This window comes from Lipotes vexillifer, unplaced genomic scaffold, assembly GCF_000442215.2.
Source record: "Lipotes vexillifer unplaced genomic scaffold, Lipotes_vexillifer_v1.1 scaffold525, whole genome shotgun sequence".
Classification (NCBI taxonomy): domain Eukaryota; kingdom Metazoa; phylum Chordata; class Mammalia; order Artiodactyla; family Lipotidae; genus Lipotes; species Lipotes vexillifer.
This window is the reverse complement of record NW_006786891.1, coordinates 2,040,442-2,063,415: the sequence shown is the minus strand read 5'-3', so window position 1 is coordinate 2,063,415 and position 22,974 is coordinate 2,040,442. Positions and strand designations below refer to the sequence as shown.

The following is a 22,974-nucleotide window of genomic DNA, read 5'->3' as shown; positions in this document are numbered from 1 at the left end:
GTTTGGAATTCAATACAGAGTAATAAACTGCTCAGGATTAAAGCTCACGAAGGCAGAGCTGGAATCTTTTCCACTCTACGTCAGTCCCCAGTAGTGTCCAGAGAGTTCTGAGCTCAAGAATAAACAAGATTGCCAGCCCGCAGCAATCTCTCCATTCCCTGCACTCAAAAGTACCAAACATCCATGTGTATTGTGTTGTCCTTTAAAAAAAAATTATTATAGTAAGATATGTGTAGAATACAATTTACTATTTTAACTATACAACTTAGTGGCAGTAATTACATTCACAATGTTGTGCAAACCATCACCACTATCTATTTCCATAACTTTCTCATCACCCTAAACAGAAACTCTATACCCATTAAGCAATAACTCCCCAACCTACCCCATACCTCCAGTTCCTGGGCTCTAATTCATTTTCTGTTCTTATGAATTTGCCTATTCAAGACATATTAGTGGAATCATAAAATTTGGTCTTTTGTATCTGGCAGTTTTCATTTCAAGGTTTACAAGGTTCATCCATGTTGCAGCATATATTAAATCTTTATTATGACTGAATAATAATCCATTGCATGCATATACCACCTTTTGTTTATCCATTCATCTGTTATTAGACATTTGGACTGTTTACACCTTTAGGCTATTGTGAATAATGCTGCAATGAACATTCGTGTACAAGTTCTGAGTCCCTGTTTTTGATTCCTAGAAATGGATTTCTGGGTAATGTGATAACTCTGTTTAACTTTCTGAAGAACTGCCAAACTGTTTTCCATGTACCATTTTACATTCTAATCAGCAATGTACAAGGGTTCTAATTCTCCACATCCTTGTCAACACATGCTATTTTCCATTCTTTTAGATTAAAGCCATCCTAGTGGATGTGAGATGGTATCTTATTGTGGTTTTGATTTGCATTTCTCTAATGACTAATGATGTTGAGCATCTTTTCCTGTGCTTGTTGGCCATTTGTGTATCGTCTTTGGAGAAATGTCTATTCAAGTCCTTTGCCCATTTTGAATTGTGCTGTTTGGCTTTTTTGTTGTTGAGTTGTGTGAATTCTTTATATATTCTGGATATTAAATCCTATTATATATGATTTATAAGTATTTTCTTCTATTACGTAGGTTGTCTTTTCACTCTCTTGGTAGTGTTCTTTGATGCACAAAAGTTTTAACTTTTTATGAACTCCAAACTTATCTATTTTTTCTTTTGTTTTCTGTGCTTTTTCATGTCATATTCAAGAAACCATTACCAAATCCAAAGTCATGGTGATTTCCCCCTATGTTTAATTCTAAGAGTTTTATAGTTTTAGGTCTTAAATTTAGGTCTTTGATCCATTTTGAGCTAATTTTTGTATATGCTGTTAGGTAAGGGTTCAACTTCATTCTTTTGCATTTAGGTATCCAGCTTTCCCAGAACCATTTGTTGAAGAGACTGTTCCTTCCCTATTCAATGGTCTTGGTGCCCTCGGTAAAAAACATTTGACCATACGTATGAGGGAATATTTCTGGGTTCTCTTTTCTATTCTGTAGGTCCATATATCTATCCTGATGCTACTGCCACACTGTTCTGATACTGTAGGTTTGTAGTGAGTTTTGAAAGCAAGATTGTTTCAGTGATTTTGGGTTTCCTGAAATTCTGTATGAATTTTAGAATGAATTTTCCTGTTTCTGCAAAAATCACCTTTGGGATTTTGATAAGGATTGCACTATATCTGTAGATCACTTTGGAAAGTGTTATTATCTAAACAACATTAAGTCTTCCAATTCCATGATCAGGGGAGGTATTTCCATTTATCTAGGCCTTCTTAATTTCTTCCAGCAATATTTTTAGTTTTCAGAATACAGGGCATGGGCCTCCTTGGTTAAGTTTATTTCTAAGTATTTCATTATTCTTAATGTTATTGTAAATGGAATTCTTTTCTAAATTTCCTTTTAAGATTCTTCATTGTTAGTATAAATACAACTGATTTTTAATTTTATACCCTGCAACTCTGTCAGATTTGTTTATTAGCTCTAACAGTGTGTGTGTGTAATCTTTAGGGTTTTCTATATATTAGATCATGTCATCTGTGAACAGAGATAATTTTACTTCTTTCCAATTTGAATGCCTCCTATTTATTTTTCTTGCCTAACTGCCCTATATAGAACTTCCACTACTGAATAGCAGTGGTGAAAGTAAACATAGTTGTTTTGTTCCTGATCTTAGGGGAAAAGCTTTCCCGTGTTTAACAATTGAGTATGAATGTCAGCTGTGGTTTCTCAAATATGGCCTTTATTATGTTGAGGAAGTTCCCTTCTGTAACTATTGTTTTATTTGTTTTTATCATGAAATGGTGTTTGATTTTGTCAAATACTTTTTCCTCATCAAATGAGTCTCATTAATACCAGATTTACAGATTATGTTGTATAATAGTATGAACACACAATATTTGTGGGCATATTCCCAGTTCAGTCTTCATGTTAATTTGTGTACCTCATAATTCATTGGCAAAGAAACAGACTTTAATTCCTTTAAAATAGTAATGTTAAAAAAAATAAAAATAAAATAAAAATAAAATAGTGAACTTAATGATACTGGCCCATGTGTAAACCATCAATTTTAGGAAAATTTCTAAGATCATAATTTTTAGATAACAAAAATAAGCCATAATATATATATATATTTTTTTGTGATACGCGGACCCCTCACCGCTGTGGCCCCTCCTGCTGCGGAGCACAGGCTCCGGACGCGCAGGCCCAGCGGCCATGGCCCACAGGCCCAGCCGCTCCACAGCATGAGGGATCCTCCTGGACCGGGGCACGAACCCGCATCACCTGCATCGGCAGGCAGACTCCCAACCACTGCACCACCAGGGAAGCCCAGCCATAATATTTAATTAATACTAGTAATAGTTTATTATCTTTACCTTTTAACTAAAAGGTAATTGATATTGTTTCCAATATTTCACCAAAGTTATTTATATCCAGTTTGATGACTCCTAGTTTCAGCTGTAGGGTAGCTTTCATATCCCATTTTTTTCTTTATTTCTAATAACTTAGAAAATTCCAATTAGAGATTATTAAGAATATAATCTAATGCTTGTTGGCTTTTTCAGTTGTATCTGAATATTTGGATCAAATAAGGACTCAAATTATAAAGACACTTCTCATACAGGGCTACTTTTTTTTTTTTTTGGCCACACAGAGAGACATGTGGGGTTTTAGTTCCTCAACCAGAGATCGAACCCACGCTCCCCTGCAGTGGAAGTGTGGAGTCTTAACCACTGGACCACCAGGAAAGTCCTCATACCGGGCTACTTTAAGCTATATCAGACTTAAGTCAATGAGTTTATCACACTCAAGAGACAAAGAGTTGACCATTTAACCTTGGGAGATAGTGGTAAGTAGATTCCTAATTCATTTTTTGGGTGCTCTTGCTCTAAAAAGTATTTCTTCTTGAAGTCTTAAGGGATTGGAAACATCCTCTATTATATATAATCAATTTCTTTTACTGAGGAATGAAGAAGATTATCAAGTTTTTGGAAAGAATCAAACTCTTGATAATTAAAGCCATGTGCACCACAGTTCATTTTTTCCTAAGAAATCTTGAAATTTTATTCTCAAAATTAAAAACTATGGTATTTTTAGCCCCGAAAAACAGGGTTAGGATGCTCAAGAATATATTACTGAGATATAAAATTTGAACAAGGCCCTTGCATTTTTACCTTTATTATTAGAGTCATAAAAAGCTTTTATCACATGCCTCATTACAAAAACTTATGCTCATACCTTTCCCTTAGGGAAGAGGATTGCAAACTGTATTGTGCAGCAGAATCAACTGGGGGGCTTGTTAAAACAGATTACTGGGTCCCACCCTCATAATTCTGATTCAGCAGGTCTGGGGCTGGGGCCTGAAAAATTGCATTTCTAACAAGTTCCCAGGTGACACTCTGAGATCTGACTTAGATAACCAGTATACTTGTTTGAGAAGGAACGTCTTAGACTCCTTTTGCATTATTTAAACGGTTTACCAGAAAGATGTCTACTTGAAGCTGCCTAAGATATTAGCAATTTTCATTATTTTCTTCAATACCATATCAAGATTTGAGGGGAATATTATTAATTACTAGCTATTCATTTCAGTAATGTCCAGTAGATGGACATTCAGGTGCAATCCTTTTCATCTGAATAGTCATAATCTTTCTTGCTGAACATATAGTTTGTTCTCTTTTTTAAACCAGCTTGATTGAGATATAATGCATTCATAACACACAATTCACATGTTTAAGGTGTACAAGTCAATCAATGGTTTAAAGTGTACATGTCATAGATATATGCAACCATCACCACAGTCAAATTTAGAACATATTCATCACCTCTAAAAGGAACCACACAAACCTCTGGCTATCACCCTCCTATCTTCCAAAACCACCTACTCCCCACACCCAACTGTAAGCAAGCACAATTCTACTTTCTGTTTCTATAGAGTTTCCTATTCTGGACTTATTATATGAGTCCAGAACCATATAATATGTGGTCTTTTGTGATGAGCTCATTCACTTAGCATAATGTTTTCAAAATTTATCTGATATTGTAGCATGTATCAGAATTTCATTCCTTTTTATGGCTGAATAATATTCCATTGTATGTATATACCACATTTTGCTAACTCATTCATACCTTGATGAATATTTGGGTTGTTTCTATCTTTTGGCTACAGTAATGTTGCTATAAACATTCATGTACAAATTTTTGTATGGACATATCTTTCCACTCCTCTTAGGTATATAACTAGAAGTGAAACTGCTGGATCATATGGTAACTATGTTTAATCAATTGAGGAAGTGCCAGACTATTTTCCAAAGCAGTTTCACCATCTAATATTCCCACCAGCAGTCTATGAGGGTTCAACTTTCTCCATATCCTCACCAACACTTGTTATCTAACTTTTGGATTCTAGCCACTGTAGTTGGTGTGAAGTGGTATCTCACTGTGGTTTTGATTTGCATTTGCCTGATTACCAATGATATGGAACATCTTTTCATGTGCTTTTTGGTCATTTGCTTATTTTCCTTGGAGAAATGTCTATTCAGATCCTTTGCACAAGTTTTAATGGGAGTTTTTTTACCTTTTTATTATTGAGTTGTAAGTGGTCTTTATATATTCTAGATACAAGTCCCTTATCAAATATATGATTTGCAAAGATTTTCTCCCAATCTGTGGGTTGTTTTTTCACTTTCTGGATGATGTTCTTTGAAGTAATTTTGTCATCAGTACTGATTCTACCTTATCTTTTAAAATCTAACTCAGAACTTGCAAAATAATCATTAAGTTAAAACTTCTCTGGTAATATACATTTCTCATTGATGAACAGAATGAAGAGATGATTCTACCTCATATATATATATACGTATAACAATATGCCAAGAACCGATTCTCACTTCGCACACAGTAGTGGTTTTATCTAACCGAAAAGCAAGATAGTGAGCACAGTGTGGTCACTGCTCTTCCACAGACCATCCTATTACCATTGCATGCCATCCAACAGTGCCATTTGATGAAGTACTTCCCTAAGGAACTTATTCTCCTGTCCTGTTTGAGCATTTTTTTTTCCTATTGTTAACTTTGTAGTAGCTGGATTTACAAGTTTCTTGTCAGGAGTAATATTTGAATCCATTTTTACCTCAAAGAGTCCAATTTGTAAACAATTTCTCCTGGATTGGTTACTTCTCTGACTTAAGCAATAAAATTAAAAAAATTGTTTTAGTGGTAAGTACTGTTTTTTCTCTTGCTCTGAAAAAATCTATTGATTTAACAGAGAGGTAGGTCATTGGGCTTTACTTACAAATGAAACAAAAACTTTGAAGACCTCATGGTTTTATGAAAAATTTTATAACAGAAACAGTGGCACTAAGGGTAAATAGATTGCTTTTCCTATATAATCAATTTTCATATATTTACTTCTCAGTCAAAATTTTCTTTTATAGAAGCTAGTGTGAAATCATTAAAATCAGAGTCAGCGGCCTTGGCATTTCCTATACTAGCACTATAGTTCTCTGAATTATGTTTACACTGATGTTGAAGTAGTTCCAACTATCTGTACTGATTTACAGTATTTATTATAGTATTTTCATCACTGTTTTTATGCTTCAATGAACCACATGTAAGCCACGATCAATTCTGGTGAACTAAGAATATAATATAACTAATTTACCAAGGAAAAATGAATGTAAACTTAAGAATAACACATGAGTGACATGAACGTTCAGAAGCCAAAATCAACTGCCCCAGTTAAATGAGTATTTGTCAAGACTAAGCAACCAATGCAATTCTTGTTGTACATGAGGAGTCTAATAAATTGTAAAAGATACAGTGAATGAAATAGGATTTGGAGGGATACCATAATTTATTTTACATTTCAAAATGTGAAATAAAAGTGAACAAAACTGATTATGTTGCTTGTTCACACCTAACTGCCTGGAATCCTTGATAGATAGCTGAGTACACCAATAGTCTAGGAAACACACTGAAAAACACTGCCTTAGAGATTAGAACTATACCTGATATATAGGAGGAACTTGAAGAATGACTACAATTATTATCTTATTTCTTACCTGTACTACCTGCCTCATAGCTTGCACTGGCAGAATGCAAGAGCCCTTCTGTGTTCCATGTCAAATTGCTTATATAGCATGTCTAGCTCACCCTAGCTGGGTGCTCCTGGGGCTTCATCAACTTGGAACTGCTGGGTTGTAAGTCCAAGGACCCTGTCTGTCTTGCTCACAGCTGTGTTACTGGTGCCCTACATCTGGTGCATAGAAAAAGACCAATAAATATTTATGAAATGAATATATACAAGCAAGATGAGTGAAAACACCATCTTCTGTGATCTGGGCCTAACTATGGAGAAAAAATCATTGGATGAAGAACACTTCTTTTTTTTTTTTTTTTTTTTGCGGTACGCGGGCCTCTCACTGCTGTGGCCTCTCCCGTTGCAGAGCACAGGCTCCGGATGCGCAGGCTCAGCGGCCATGGCTCACGGGCCCAGCCGCTCCGCGGCATGTGGGATCTTCCTGGACCGGGGCACGAACCCGTGTCCCCTGCATCGACAGGCGGACTCTCAACCACTGTGCCACCAGGGAAGCCCCGAAGAACACTTTTAAAACATTTAGGGACTTCCCTGATGGTCCAGTGGGTAAGACTCCATGCTCTCAATGCAGGGGGCCCAGGTTTGATCCCTGGTTGGGGAGCTAGATCCCACATGCATGCCACAACTAAGAGTCTGCATGCCACAACTAAACATGCCACAATGAAGAGCCCACGTGCTGCAAGTAAGACCCAGAGCAGCCAAAATAAATGAATGAATGAATGAATGAATATTTTTTGGGAATTAAAAAAAATATATGCACCCAACATAGGAGCATCCAAATGTATAAAATGAATATTAACAGACCTAAAGGAAGAAATAGATAGCAACACAATAATAGTGAGGACTTTAATACACCCCTTTCATAATGGATGGATCATCCGGACAAGAAACCAATAAGGAAACAATGGAGTTAAACAACATGTTAGACAAGATGGAGTTAACAGACATATATAGAACACTCCATCCACAAGCAACAGAATACACATTCTTCCCAAGTGCACATGAAATGTTCTCCAGGATGGATTATATATTAGGTCACAAAACAAGTCTTAACAAATTTAAGAAGAGTTAAATCGTATCAAGCATCTTTTCCATCCAAAGTAATGAAACTAGAAATCAATTACAAGGAGAAAACTGGAAAATTCACAAATATGTAAAGATTAAACAACATGCTAATGAACAACAAATGGGTCAAAGAAGAAATCGAAAGAGGAATCAAAAAAATACCTTGAGACAAATGAAAAGAAATACAACATAACAAAACTTATGGGATGCAGCAAAAGCAGTTCTAAGAGGGAATTTCATAGCGACAAATGCCTACATCAAGAAACAAGAAAGGTTGTTGGAGAACAACCTAACTATATCTCAGGAAACTAGAAAAAGAAGAACAAACAAGACCTAAAGTTAGTAGAGGGAAGAAAAATAACAAAAATCAGAGTGGAAAGAAATGAAAGAGAATAAAAAGACCACAGAAAAGATCAATGAAATAAGAACTGGTTTTCTGAAAAGATAAACAAAATTGACAAACCTTCAGCTAGACTCACCAAGAAAAAAAGAGAGGAGTCAAAATCAGAAAGAGTATACATTGCAACTGATACCACTGAAATACAAAGGATCTTAAGAGACTACTATGAACAATTATACACCAACATATTAGATCACCTAGAAGAAATGGATAAATGTATAGACACATACATAATGTATAGACTGAATCATGAAGAAACAGGAAATCTGAAAAGATCGATTTAAGGAGATTAAATCAGTAATCAAAAAATCTCTCAACAAACAAAAGTCCAGGACCAGATAGCTTCACAGGTGAATTCTACCAACATTTAAAGAATTATTAATTCCAATCCTTCTCAAACTCCTCCAAAATATAGAAGAGTAGGAAACACTGCCAAATGCATTTTATAAGGCCAGCATCACTCTGATACCAAAACTGGACAAGGGCACCACAGGATTGGAAAATTACAGGCCAATATTCCTGATGAACATAGATGCAAAAATCCTCAACAAAATATTTCCAAACTGAATTCAATGACACATTAAAAGGATATTACATCACGATCAAGTGGGATTTATTCCAGGGATGCAAGAGTGGATTAACATACGCAAATAACTCAATGTGATATATACCACATTAACAAAACAAAGGATAAAAAACATATGATCATCTCAATAGATGCAGAAGAAGCACTTGACAAAACTCAACATCCATTTGTGATAAAAACTCTCAACAAAGTGGGTATTGAGGGAATGTACCTCAACAAATTAAAGGCCTTTTATAACAAGCCCATAGCTAACATCATACTCAACTGTGAAAAGCTAAAAGCTTTTCTTCTAAGATAAGGAACAAGACAAGGATGTTCTTTTCTTTTCATTTTTATTCAGTGTAGTATCAGAAGTCCTAGCTAGAGCAATCAGGCAAGAAAAAAAAAAGCCATCAAAATTAGAAAGGAAGAAGTAAAACTGTCACTATTCGTAGATGTCATGATACTATATATAGAAAACCCTAAAGGTGCCACCAAAAAACCATTTTAGAACTAATAAATAAATTCAGTAAAGTTCCAGGATACAAAATCAACATACAAAAATCTGTTATGTTTCTACATGCTAACAACAAACTATCAGAAAGAGAAATTAAGAAAACAATCCAATGTACGACTGCATCAAAAAGAATAAAATACCTAGGAATAAAAATGTTCATACTACCCAAAGTAATCTACAGATCCAATGCAATATCTATCAGAATTCTGAGGACATTTTTCACAAAAATAGAACAAAGAATCCTAAAATTTGTATAAAACCATAAAAGATTCTATTCGCCAAGCAATCTTAAGAAGAAGAAAAAAAAAGCCAACAACAAAGATGGAGGCATCATGCTTCCTTGATTTCAAACTATATTACAAGGCTATAGTAGTCAAAACAGTATGGTATTGGCATAAAAACAGACATATAGATCAATGGAACAGAATAGAAAGGCCAGAAATAAACCCATGCATATATTGTCGATTATTTTACGACAAAGGAGCCAAGAATATTCAAGGGGGAAAGAACAGTCTCTTCCAAAAATGGTGTTGGGAAAACTGTACAGCCACATGCAAAAGAAAGAAACTTGGCCACTATCTTACACCATACACAAAAATTAGCTAAAATTGGATTCAAGACTTGAGTTAAGATCTGAAAGCATAAAACTCCTAGTAGAAAACATAGGTAGTAAGCTCCTTATCATCAGTCTTGGCAATGATTTTTTGGATCTGACACCAAAAGCAAAGGCAGCAATAGCAAAAATATACACACAGAAGAGTACATCAAATTAAAAGGCTGCTGCACAGCAAAGGGAACCATCAACAAAATGAAAAGGCAAGCTACCGAATGGGAGAAAATATTTGCAAATCATGTATCTTCTAAGGGATTAATATTCAATATATAAATAACTCACACAACTCAATAGCAAAAGAAACAAACAATCTGATTAAAAAATGGGCAGGGATTCTGAATAGACATTTTCCCAAAGAACATATACAGGTGGCCAACAGGTACATGGAAAGGTACTCAACATTACTAATTATCAGGAAAATGCAAATTAAAACCATGAAATATCACCTCACAACTGTTAGAATGGCTATTATCAAGAAGACAAAAAATAACAAGTGTTGACGAGGATGTGGAGAAAAGGGAACCTTTCTGCACTGTTGGTAGAAATGTAAATTGGTGCAGCCACTATGGAAAACAGTATAGAGCTTCCTCAGAAAAATTAAAAATAGAACTACCATAGGATCCAGAGATTCCACTTCTGGGTACTTATCTGAAGGAAACAAAAACACTAACTTGAAAAGATATATGCACCTCCATGTTCACTGCAGTATAATTTATAACATCTCAGACATATAAGCAACCTAAATGTCCATCAATGAATAAACGGATAAAGAAAATGTGGTGTGTGTGTAATGGAATCTTATTCATTCACAGAAAAGAAGAAAGTCTTGCCATTTCTGACATGATGGACCATTGAGAACATTATGCTAAGTGAAATAAGTCAGAGAAAAATACAACATAATCTTACTTATATGTGGAATCTAAAAAAAAAAAAATCCAAGCTCATAGATATAGAGAAAAGATTGATGGTTGGCAGAGATCAGAGTGAGCGGGCTGGAGTGGCTGATTGAGAGGTGGGTAAAATGGATGAAGTTAGTTGAAAGGTACAGACTTCCTGTTATAAAATAATTAAGTCATGGGGGTGTAATGGACAGCATGGTGACTGCAGTTAATAATACTGTTTTGTATATTTGAAAGTTGCTAAGAGTAGATCTTAAAAATTCTCTTCACAAGAAAAAATTATAACTATGTGTGGTGATGGATGTTAACCAGACTTATTGTGGTGATCATTTTGTAATATATACAAATAACAGATCATTAACGTTGTACACCTGGAACTAATACAATGTTATATGTCAATGATATCTCAAAAAAAAACAAAAACCAACAACCACCCTTTTGTGAGCAGAAAGCAACCAACTACAGAAAGCCGTCTATGGTATTCTCAGCTATCCATTTAGTGCTCGAATCATTAACAGTTAACACAATTAGCTCTTCTTCCTTAAAGTTACTTCTGGGTATTAGATCTTCTCTGACTTTTACACTTTCAGTGAAATTCTGATGTTTAAAACTGCTGACTTTTGTTTTTGTTTTTAATCTCACATATAGATTTATACATAGCTGTATCAGGGAAAACTCTCCTAACAAAACTATTGATACTATTCTTGCTAGCTTCAGGAAAGAGTCCAGATATATTTTTAAAGAAGCCTAATAGTGAAAGATCCTTTTAAAGGTTGGTCTGTTGTATATGTTTTGCTTTAGTTTTTGCACAAAGATACTGTTTTTATTCTCTATCTTGTGATGACTTACTCCTGTTTTAAAGAAAACATCAACAGAAGCCAGAATCTGTATCCTGTTTATCATTGTTAGTTCTGGAAAGAGAATGGGTATGACAATGGTGAGATTTTAAACAGATGAAAGGAAAAGGAGTTCAGTGCTTCAAACAGTAAGATAAAGACAAAACTTAGGACAAAAAAGTTACACATTCCATGGGGCAAACACAAAGCCAACAATTTCCTTTGGCAACACAAAAAGCTGCCTTGAGCCAATAAACCTACCCTCCCTGTGCTGTGGCAGTACTGTATTTAAGTCTCACATCAGAATCCTTAAAGGGTAAGCCTAAAAAGGCCCCTCTGGCATATGTTGCCCATGTTCCACTAGTATATTCTTACAATTACCAAAGAAATGAGAATGCTGTTCCTCACCTTGAAATCTGCCCTGATCTCCAACATTTGGGTTTTGACAATTACAGAGATATTGCTTAGATACAAATTAATCAGAGTGGTTAGGCTGGAAAGGGGTAATTCTTGCACCTACGATAGAGGATTCTAAGTAAATTAGTGTTGAATGGATGAACGAACAAATGAATGAAACCACAAATAGATCAAGAGCTAAGTATAATAAACTCTTGATAATCAGAGGTTTTGAGATTATTCACGGCTAAAAAAACTAGTGCATATGAAAAAATTGACTCCATTTACATGTTAGAAAGCATCTATTGTTTGGAACCAAGCTGTAATCAAAAACAGATGCTAAAATGTGGCCACTGTCATATAGTGATATTTGCTTTCCTCCTCATCCCTTCTTTGTCAATAGCCCCTCACTAGAGCAAAGCACCTCTCTGTCCCCAGGACCTAGCCCAGTGCTATATTCTTCATAGATGCTCAGTAAACACTTATAAAACCAAACTAATACCATTAATAAAAATGTCTATGAATAAATCTATATGGAGATGGTTCTGTCAAAACAGAGGCTCATACATAATTTATACTTCCTGGTTAGAGACAGAACAATTAGCGATATAAAGGTTAGTCCATTCTGAGCCATTGAAGAATGATTCAGAGTATGAATATGCTTTGGGCTTGGTTTTATTTAATAAAAGCTTTATGTAATATAGGCATCTCTGGTTGCACTAATACAATGGTATCATTGAAATGACGGACGTAACTGAACCAAAGATAAGTTTAAATAAATTCAGGCCTAGGAAGCCATCCTTCAAAAGTGTTCACAATTTAATTTTAACTGTATGCTTAAGTCTTATTTGAAATTTTTTAAAAAGTAAAGCCAAATTCACAATTACAAGGGACAGTGTTTCTTATCACTTACTCGGCAGATACCAAATCGTGATCTGTGCATAGTCTGAAAGAAGTTTTTAAACTTAGAAAAGCTTTTCTTAGGAACTCTACTTGTGACCTGAAAGATAACTTTCATAAGACACTCTAAAAACAAAAATGAAGAGAAATTTTTTATCTCTTGCAGTTAAATTTCAATAAAAAATTTCAATTATACAGAGTCAGAGTCTTAGATTTTTCCTGTAACCCTCATATTAAGTTTTGTGCTCAGTATTAAACGAATTAAAGTCAATTTCCTTACCAATGAATTATGAGGAACACAAATTAAAATGAAAGAATGAACTGGGAATATGCATGCAAATATTGTGCATTCATATTATTATACAGCATAATCTGTAAATCGAGTACTAATGAGACTCAAGATTTAAATGGCTGAAGAATGTGTTTAGTGAATTATTGTCAATCAATGCCTCTATTCCAGGATAAATGTAATCTTGAATGGCAACACACCTATTATTACAAATTCCTAACTAAGTACAGTACTTCATTATTTCAAAATGTCAGTGTCAATTTATAAAGTAACAGATAAACATCATTCTACCATATACCCGATTACCTTTCCCTCAGAGTAAATGAAACACTACTAAGAAAAATTACAAACAACATTTTTACAGCAATAAAAGGAACCTACTGAGTATTAGAACTCTAGGTATAGTGCTCAGAATTTTCATATTTGTTAATGTGGAAACATCAGGTTTTATATCATTGTAATCAAGTATTATTTTTTCAAGTCACATTATTTCATGTAAATTCTTTCAACTATTCATTTATTCAATCACTTACAAACATTTTTTGAGTGCCTACGTTGTCCTAGGTACACTGTTAGAAGACAGAGATACAAACATGAATACGATACAACTCTTGTTCTTAAACTCATAGTCTAGTAGAAGACAGAGACAAGTAAATAAAGTTAAATACAACAGTACAAGGTTAAATGGAAATTGTTTATGTTTTTCCCATTTGTAATAACTAAAGAGTATTGTATTGAAAACACTCATTATACGTGGAAACTTTTCATCATTGCTCAGAAATCAAACTCTCCTTTATTCTATGTAAATCTTTCTTTAAAAATTAAAAACAAAGAGAAAATTAAAAAGAATAATTTGATGGATATACGAACTTAGCATCTCAAATTAACAAATGATAAGACTTGTTTCATATTTTATCTTGAGACTGTTTTCCAAATCCAGAAATTTCTTGACTGATAAAGCACTAATAATTACTTGAGATTATTATAAATCCTACTAGCTTTGTGACCCTTGGGTAAATTAACTTAAACTTTTTGATCCTCAGTTTTCTCATCTGAAAAGTAGAGATGACAATACCAATCTGTGTTGGATTATGTTCCATTTGCCCCTCAGTATCCATGCTCTTACCTAGCTTTTTGCCCAGGGAGGTTCACTTGCCTGCCTTTCAGTTTCTAGTTGGGTTAGGTCAATAGGAGGTACTAGCAGGAGATCAGAGTATAAAAGGAAAGGGAAGCTATTCCTTAGTTTCTTCCTTACCAGTTCACCAAGGGTTGGCTATATCTCTCTAATAGAAGCAATCCTCTTCATATACCACCCTCTCCTAGGCCTTTAGGCCTAAGGGTAGTAATGGCTTCCTTTAGCCCTAGAGTGTACTATCCATTGTTGACTCCCATAAACTCTGCCCATATCTTTATGAATAGTTGCCTTATTAAACTCTTTTCAAACAACCCAGTTTGAAAGTGTCATCTGTTTCCAGCCAGAACTCTGACTCATATGCAGCCTCAAGGGATTGTTTTGAGGATCACATGAGATGATAAATGTAAAATGCTTTGCATAGTGCCTAGTACATTAGAGATATTCAGTAAGTGTTGACTACTATTGTCATTATGAATATTGCTGTTATTATTATTCTATTTGAGGTTCCATGCTCATCTCATCTATACCATCTAAATATGTTCGGGAGACTGCTAAAGTCAGAATTCTGGTGATCTTTTTACTAATTCTCATAGTGCTTCAAAAATATGTTCAAGTGTAAAATGTGTTTATTGCTAATCAATCTCAGTACTTAAAAAGAGTAAGAAGACCTCAAAAGTGAGTGAAAAACCCACATAATATATAGGATTTCCTGAACTGTAGTTTCTTCTGTAAACATGCTTCAGAATTCGTTTCCTGTAAATTGACCTCCTGCCATCAAATCTAGCAAAGTATAAATGTCCATAAAGTTAAACAAATTTTTGGGTCTTGGTTGATGAAAAGAATGAACTGAAAGGTAAATTCAGTGGCATAAAAACCCTTCGTTCATGTGGAAACACATCTTCATCAATGCCTTATTTATCCATCATGACATAGGCAAGCATCACCATTTGACAAATTATCTCAACAAAATCCTATTAAAGGTCTACTTAACCTTTCACCTTACCTCATCCTTTATATCTTCCTGTTGCTGGGCCGTGAAGATCTCCATTGCAGCCATGAGTCTCATCATTAACTCATCCACTGTTGTGTTACCTAGCAACACATGGAGATAGCCAAACTTCACATTAAAATCATTATAAAATGGAAAGTCATTCTAGAATTAATCAGTAAGGAATAACTACAGTCTAAAAAAATTACAGACTGGCATGCTAATAAAAACTTTCACGTTTTCACTGAAAAGTTTCATATTTTCAGAAAGAGAACAAAACAGTATACTGGCAATTGAAATTTCAGAATACTTAGATTTGAGGGAACAGTCTCTCACTTAATAAAAAGGACTTTCAGCACTACAAGAAGAATATCCAAGTCATGAGGATCAAAGTATCTTTCAAGTTAGGAAAACATATCTACTTAATAACGCTAGCAACAACTACCATTTGTTTATATGCCAAACAAATTACGTTAAGTGATTAGGTTTATAGACATAAAATCTCATTTAATCTGTACAACAATTCTATGAAGGTGTCATTATGATTTTGATTGTAAAGAGAAGGAAAATGAGGCTTAGAGAGCTCAAGTAACCTGACTAACCAACATCAAGTTGGTTAAGTTATAGGGCCAGGATTTGAAACCATATGAGTCTGACTCAGAAGCCTGTCTCCTTTGCCATCTTAGCATACTGTTTACTTAGAATTATCTCCTATCACTAAAAATTATTTGGTGAAAAAAGCAGTAATTCAATTTCTGGAAAAAAAAATTTTTTTTTTCCCCAATTGATATTTTTCCCTTTTAGCTGCTTTCAAATGACTATGCTATAATCTTTATGGAGAAGGTATTGTAATGTTTGACTTTCTTGAATGCTATTTTATTCTCTGTCCAAGTCTGTAACAAACATATAGCACATATATGCCATTTCTTGCATGCATTAAGTTCTGTTATTTGCTTTGGATGCATCTACAAGAGAGCACGAAACTCATGAAGATACATAAAGATATAGCAATTTTTCTCTTCTTTCAAACCTACAGGCAAAAGAGCCTGTCTTCTCCAGGGCCTGAGAAGGTGTCTTCTTGTCCCGTTAATGGAATGGCCACCAACGAGACAACAAATAGTAAGCATCCTTGTTTGTATTCTTCCAGAGTAGGGTTTGACTAACATAATCTTTCAATGGTCCTTTCCCAGTTTCCCTTATGACCACTGGCAACATGGAGTTAGGGAGCAGCTGCGGTCCTTAGCCAAAGAAATAATCTAATTTGGTCACATCAGCACTACTCTCTCAATAAATGAGCTAGAGAACAAGTATTATCTTGGTGTGATATCATGTTACCAAGAAAGCAGAACTGGTTTTGTACTCAGAGTTCTAACCCTAGTTCTGCTACTTATAACTACATGATCTGGTACCTAGAAATTGCCTAGCACATGACAAGGGCTTAATAAATATTCACTTAGCAAACAAATGAATAAGAGAAGAGCGAGTGTCTTTAGCTCTCTAACGATCAATTTCCTTCTCTGCAAAATGAAGATAACACTACCTCTGTAGGGTTCTTAGAAGGATCAGAGATAATGTAAAGTGCCTGTACATAGCACACACACAATCACTGATAGTTATTATTAACAGATATAACAAATGGCAAAAAGTTTAATAAGAGAACCTTCAACGTAGATTTTGTTACCAGGCAAATCTTTGGGTTTCCATTTCTTATTTGTAAACTGTAGTGACTAACAATGAGTATGGGGCATGAATACTTTGTGGAGGGTACTAGAATCATCAATGGGGAAATAGTATAATTTTACAGGTACTACACACTGGTCATTAATTTTCAGGCTTAAAGCCACTGCTTATCAACTATGCTTCAGCCCTAACTATACAGGCTCATTGCCAAACTGTACTTGAAGGTATTTTATACCTAAGCCCTTAATGATCCAAGATGGAGAAAGGTTCTAGTTAATGCAGTTCAGGGAAAATTTATTTTTTATAGCCTATTGCACCAGAACCTCTTTATACTCTTAAAAACTATTGAGATCCCTGAAGAATTTTTATGTGGGTTATAGTTACCAACATTTACTGTGTTAGAAATTAAAACTGAAATTTCTAAAACATATTTATCAATTCATTTAAAAGTAACAATAATAAACCCATAATTTGGGGCTTCCCTGGTGGTGCAGTGGTTGAGAATCTGCCTGCTAATGCAGGGGACACGGGTTTGAGCCCTGGTCTGGGAGGATCCTATATGCCACGGAGTGGCTAGGCCCGTGAGCCACAACTACTGAGCCTGCGCGTCTGGAGCCTGTGCTCTGCAACAAGAGAGGCTGCGATAGTGAGGGGCCTGTGCACCGTGATGAAGAGTGGCCCCCAGCTGCCACAACTAGAGAAAGCCTTTGCACAGAAACGAAGACCCAACACAGCAAAAATAAATAAATAAATTACTAAACTCCTACCCCCAACATCAAAAAAAACCACCAAAAACCCATAATTTGTTAATATAAATATCACATTTATGAAAAATAACTATATGTTCCAAAAGAAAAAGTTCAGTGAGAAGAATGTAATTTTTTAAAACATTTTTGCAAATTTCTTTAATGTCTGGTTTAATAAAATGTAACTGGATTCTCATATCTATATCTACATTAAACCAGCTATAATGTGTTGTCTTGGTTGAAATTTATGAAGCAATTATGGCCTCACACAGATATATAGTTGGAAAAAGGAGGAGTATTTTAATAGATAATTGTAGATATTTTTCTTTAATACACCCAAACTGACAAGTGGAATTTTTTTCAAGGTTAGGTATGTGAGGAATTTGAAACCGTTATCAATGAACTTATTGTACTTTGTTATATTAAAATCCACTGGTCTATTTTGCCCTTTGAATGGATCTTTTACTCATGCATGAGTTTATAACATTATGCATTGGTCATTTGGAAAATATTGGTTCACGGAGTCATGCATTTCTTCTGAATGTTGACACATCTAATTTTATGATATCAAAAAAATCACATTTATTATCATCCCTATTGACATCACTAGAAAAGTAGTTAAGCTGTCAATCTTAAATGGAGGATATAACTTTTTGCTTAAAAACTCAAATTTTATCATTGGCAACAAATGTTGTCAGTTCCTTTTCTTGATGTAACAGACTCACTTTGCTCATCCTGGAGAAATGTCTACCCATTGCGTCACACAAACTATAAAGACAGTTAAAAATTAATAAAATAATAATTTTAAAAAATGCACATACATGGAGGTGAAAAATATGACCACCAGTACAGTTCTGTGTCATGGCCTTGATTTGTGCTAAGATGCCAGCAGTTTTACACAGCACTGATTTTGTGCCACTTAGTACAAATGTCAATACAGTAAAAAAAAAAAAAAAAAGCACAAAAAGAGTCTATCAAAAATAGGCCTCGTAGGGCTTCCCTGGTGGTGCAGTGCTTGAGAGTCCGCCTGCCGATGCAGGGGACACGGGTTCGTGCCCCGGTCCGGGAAGATCCCACATGCCGCGGAGCGGCTGGGCCCGTGAGCCACGGCTGCTGAGCCTGCGCTCCGCAACGGGAGAGGCCACAACAGGGAGAGGCCCATGTACCGCAAAAAAAAATAAAATTGACCTTGTAGATTCCCTGAAAGGTTCTAGGGGACATGTAGGGTCCATGGACCATGCTTTGAGAACCACTACTGACTGTAATATCGCTGGAAATATTACAGCAAACAGGAATGAAATATTATCTTAATTAATATGAAAACAGGAATGAAATATTATCTTCATTATCAATTTACTCTATGCATTTTGTTCCCGCAGCAGGTCTTCTTTAACATTGTTTGTGAAAGTGAATGCTCTAGCTATAGAGAAAACATAAAATACCAGAGGTTTTGTTTTATTTGAGTTTTAAATGAACTTGAATTTATACCCCTTCCTCCATTACATTATCTGCTACAGAACTTGTGACTTAAATAGGGGCAGAAATTAAGTATCTCAGACACAAGCTCTAGCTTGGAGCATTTGAAACATCCTTTTCCCTGTGGCATAGAAAAGATACTGTTTTCAATTTAAGCTTTGCCATGTATAAAAGAATTTTTTATACTAATCCTTAGGATACATCAGTAACATAAAAAATATCACTCATTTTTTTGGTAAAGAATGTGTGCACTGTGATTAAATTGACAAGCATCCTATAGCTTCACACCTCAGAGTTGCATTCTAGACGTGGATTCACACAAATGAGGAGAAACGACTGCCACTGTGAACTATTCAATTCACAATATCCAGTCACTGGTTTTTCCAGTGAGTTTTTCCAGATAACTAAAGATAAGGATTTCCTTCAACCAATCAACATTACAGCAAGAAATATACGTGTGTGTGTGTGTGTGTGTGTGTGTGTGTGTGTGTGTGTGTATGAATGAAATATCATATTTGATGACTGATTATGGCTTAATTTCTAGTTTAGAAAACTTAGCAATTCTGAATATTTAACATGATTATCCTATGTCCCAAGGGCTGTGCAGTTTTATTAAGATGTTTCTGTTGGATTTTCATGAAGCATATTTCATATTTCATAGCACCTATACTTTTTTTTTTTTGGCGGTACGCGAGCCTCTCACTGTTGCCGCTTCTCCCATTTTTTGGCGGTACGCGAGCCTCTCACTGTTGCCGCTTCTCCCATTGCGGAGCACAGGCTCCGGATGCGCAGGCCCAGCGGCCACGGCCCACGGGCCCAGCCGCTCCGCGGCACGCGGGATCCTCCAGGACTGGGGCACGAACCCGCGCCCCCTGCATCGGCAGGCGGACTCCCAACCACTGTGCCACCAGGGAAGCCCGTACCTATACTTTTTGAAGATATTCTTCTTCCGGGTGTTCTATATTTTAAAATGCAAAGATATTCACCAATACAGAGAAGCACTTTCAGCTTTGATGGTAAATATTATAAGGTTATCACATACATAAGGAGACACTCTACTTCCCTTGTGATATGTACTTTACCTTGTATCACATTCAACACTTCATTAGATGATCGCTTTCCCATAATTATCAGAAAAAGTGGAAACTGATCTGTTTTTTGAGTCCGAATGGTTTGTGCAACAACGCTGCCAAAGTGTCTATTGCACATTGTCAGAAATCTAAAATGAGACAAAAATCCAAAGTTAGTTTCATTTCAGAGTTTAATAAATTCATCACTATGCTAAGAAAAAATTCATTAAGTGTTTTATTAGCTATATTAAAATTAGACAGTCTGATATCAATATGTAAAATTTTACTGTATTAAGTTTTCAACTACATCATAAATGGTATAGAAATGATTACCCTACAGAAAAGCAGGCCACACACCCTATATTACCCTAAACTATGAGAAAAATAAACAAAATGAATTTTAAGAGGAAAGAATTTCTTAAAGAGGACAAATATTGGGTGGTAAAAGTTAAATTAATCGGCATCATCCTAGTCTAAACAGGATCTAGCAACATTTTCACAAGTCCTTAGAATCAAGAATTGTACGTTAGAATTGTGTTTTCTCCAGTAGTAGGAGGTCTTCTAGTTTCATACCTGGTATGGGATAAAAATAATAATTCTAAGATTTTGACCAAAAAAAGCTCAGAGATATTAGCATACTGAAGTCTAGCATTAGTATTCTTAACACGATCTGGAATAAATGAAAAAACTGATAAAGCTTTTCTCTTCTATTAGAGGACTGTTTGAAATTAGCATTTCTTTCAAGAGAAAAGGGTAGCTTATGATATGTTTTCAGATCTGATGGTAAAAAGTAAATGTCATAATAATAATGAATTATGAAAGACCAAATGCAAATATAGAATGCTTTAATAAGATCCAATTTAATAAAGTCTGTAAAAATAATGGACTTTTAATAACACAGGTCACAAAAGGCAAAACAGTGGAAATTCTGGGGACTAGCCACTGGTACTGGCTTATTAATTCTTAATTATGTTCATGAAAGGCAACTTAAATCGTGTGTTTTCTTATGCCTTATGATAATATTTTAGGTAACAACTCCTCTGAAATGTATGTTCTAGCTGATGAGCAAAGTCTCGTCATCACATGCATTAGAAGGTAAATCTATTTGAAAAGACAAATGGCATTAAAATGTCATGTGCTCAGATTCATTTGATATCCATATTCAAAACAGAATCAAACCTCTTAATTTTTAAAGCCAGTATATTTCTTGTCCATAGAAATTCATCCCAGAAGTTTAGGCTGAATCCTCCACAAAACCTGTGCGATGACTACACACAGGGCCACTAGAACTGTTGGCAAGAGTGTCAAGACAAGTTAGCACCACTGCAATAAGTTCATTGGGAGGCAGGTTCATATACACATTTAGAGCAGCAATAACCGGACCCCATGGCAATCTGAAATGACAAGGCCTTTTAAAAACCAATTGTTGGCCATGAAATATCAGTGCCCCCATGAAAATTCAGATCTTCACATTCCACAACTATTATGGGATAAAAGGTGCTCAAGCAGCCTAAGTCTCCATACCAAATTTCACACCCATATAGCTTTAATTCATCAATGGAGATGTGCAGATCAGGAGACTAGAAAGTTAGGATCTCATTTTTCTTTCTGCTTCTTACTAAAATATTTGAAGTCAGTCTTGACCCTGATCTGATCATTGGCAACCTCTAAAATTAAAGATGTCAAAAAACAATTGGAATGCCATTTCCTACAAAAGGGAGAAAATAAGTCCTTGTTGCTTTCACATCAATAGATTAAGTGGATATCACACAGTAGATGGCCATCACAGCACTAGCCTCACAAGTGATATTAAATACTAGCCAAACAGGAGACCCCCAAAAAAAGAAGGAAGGAAAGAAGTCAGGAAGGAAGGAAGAAAAGAAGGGAGGCAAGCAGGCAGGTTGGCTTAGTGGTTTTAAGAATTTGATTTCAAGACAACTTTGTCTGGCAACTGTGTACATCCCAAATCCCCTTTCTGTGAAAATGAGCTAGAAGAGAAAATAATTATGAAAATGCAGGTATCTTATTTGGTTTAAATTAATATATAACATAAATTTCAAAACTACACGAAACATATTCAAGGGAGGTACAGCTTTCAACATCCCATTAACCATTAAGCCATTCAATTACTATAAAAAACACAGTGATCAGTTTTCTACCAGGTATTAGCAAATCATTCTAATATTTTAGAAGCAGTTGAGAAATATAAAGGGATCACACAGCCGGCTGATGTTTTCTAGTGGCCTTAACTAACAATCTGTTTTAATCGAAGAGAGACTTTGTTAAAAGTTTAATTAATCTGATTAATCTCCTACGATCATATTTACTTTGAGATTTTCAAATTGCAATCATCGGCAGCCTGTAGGGCCAATGGACAGCCCCAAATTAAAAAATTCCTACTTGTCAGTTCCTTCCATTATAATTTACAAAGAACTTCACAACACAAATATCAAATCTTTCTCATGGCTGGGAGGTTCTGCTTCTTCCTCTCAAGATCATTCACAACACAAAGTTACCATTCGCAGCACACTACCAGCAGCAAAAATCCAGTTCAAAACATTAGAGCAAAATCAAACATGGGAAAAACAAGTTGTTTTAAGAGAACAAATGTGGTTCTCATATTTGTGGTATTTCTTCCTTTTGAAGATATAAAAGTGTGCCAGTGCATCAAGTGGCAGCATCAAACTTGCCAATCTAACTGCATATGGTGTTCATCAGAGTCAGGTGTCATGAAGGGAGAAATGATTTCCACAGCAATTGCATTCCTGC

At 35.3% G+C, this 22,974-nt stretch overlaps 1 protein-coding gene across 1 annotated transcript in view; it reads right to left on the bottom strand.

The window, feature by feature from the left end:
- The window catches only part of FAF1 (Fas associated factor 1), a 514,789-nt gene that overhangs the window by 70,635 nt on the left and 421,180 nt on the right, over window positions 1-22,974 (bottom strand). The window contains exons 14-15 of the mRNA XM_007459639.1: window positions 20,218-20,354; window positions 15,249-15,337 (exon numbers count right to left, since the gene is read on the bottom strand). Coding sequence (XP_007459701.1) covers window positions 15,249-15,337; window positions 20,218-20,354 — 226 coding nt within the window. The remainder of the gene's footprint in view (window positions 1-15,248; window positions 15,338-20,217; window positions 20,355-22,974) is intronic.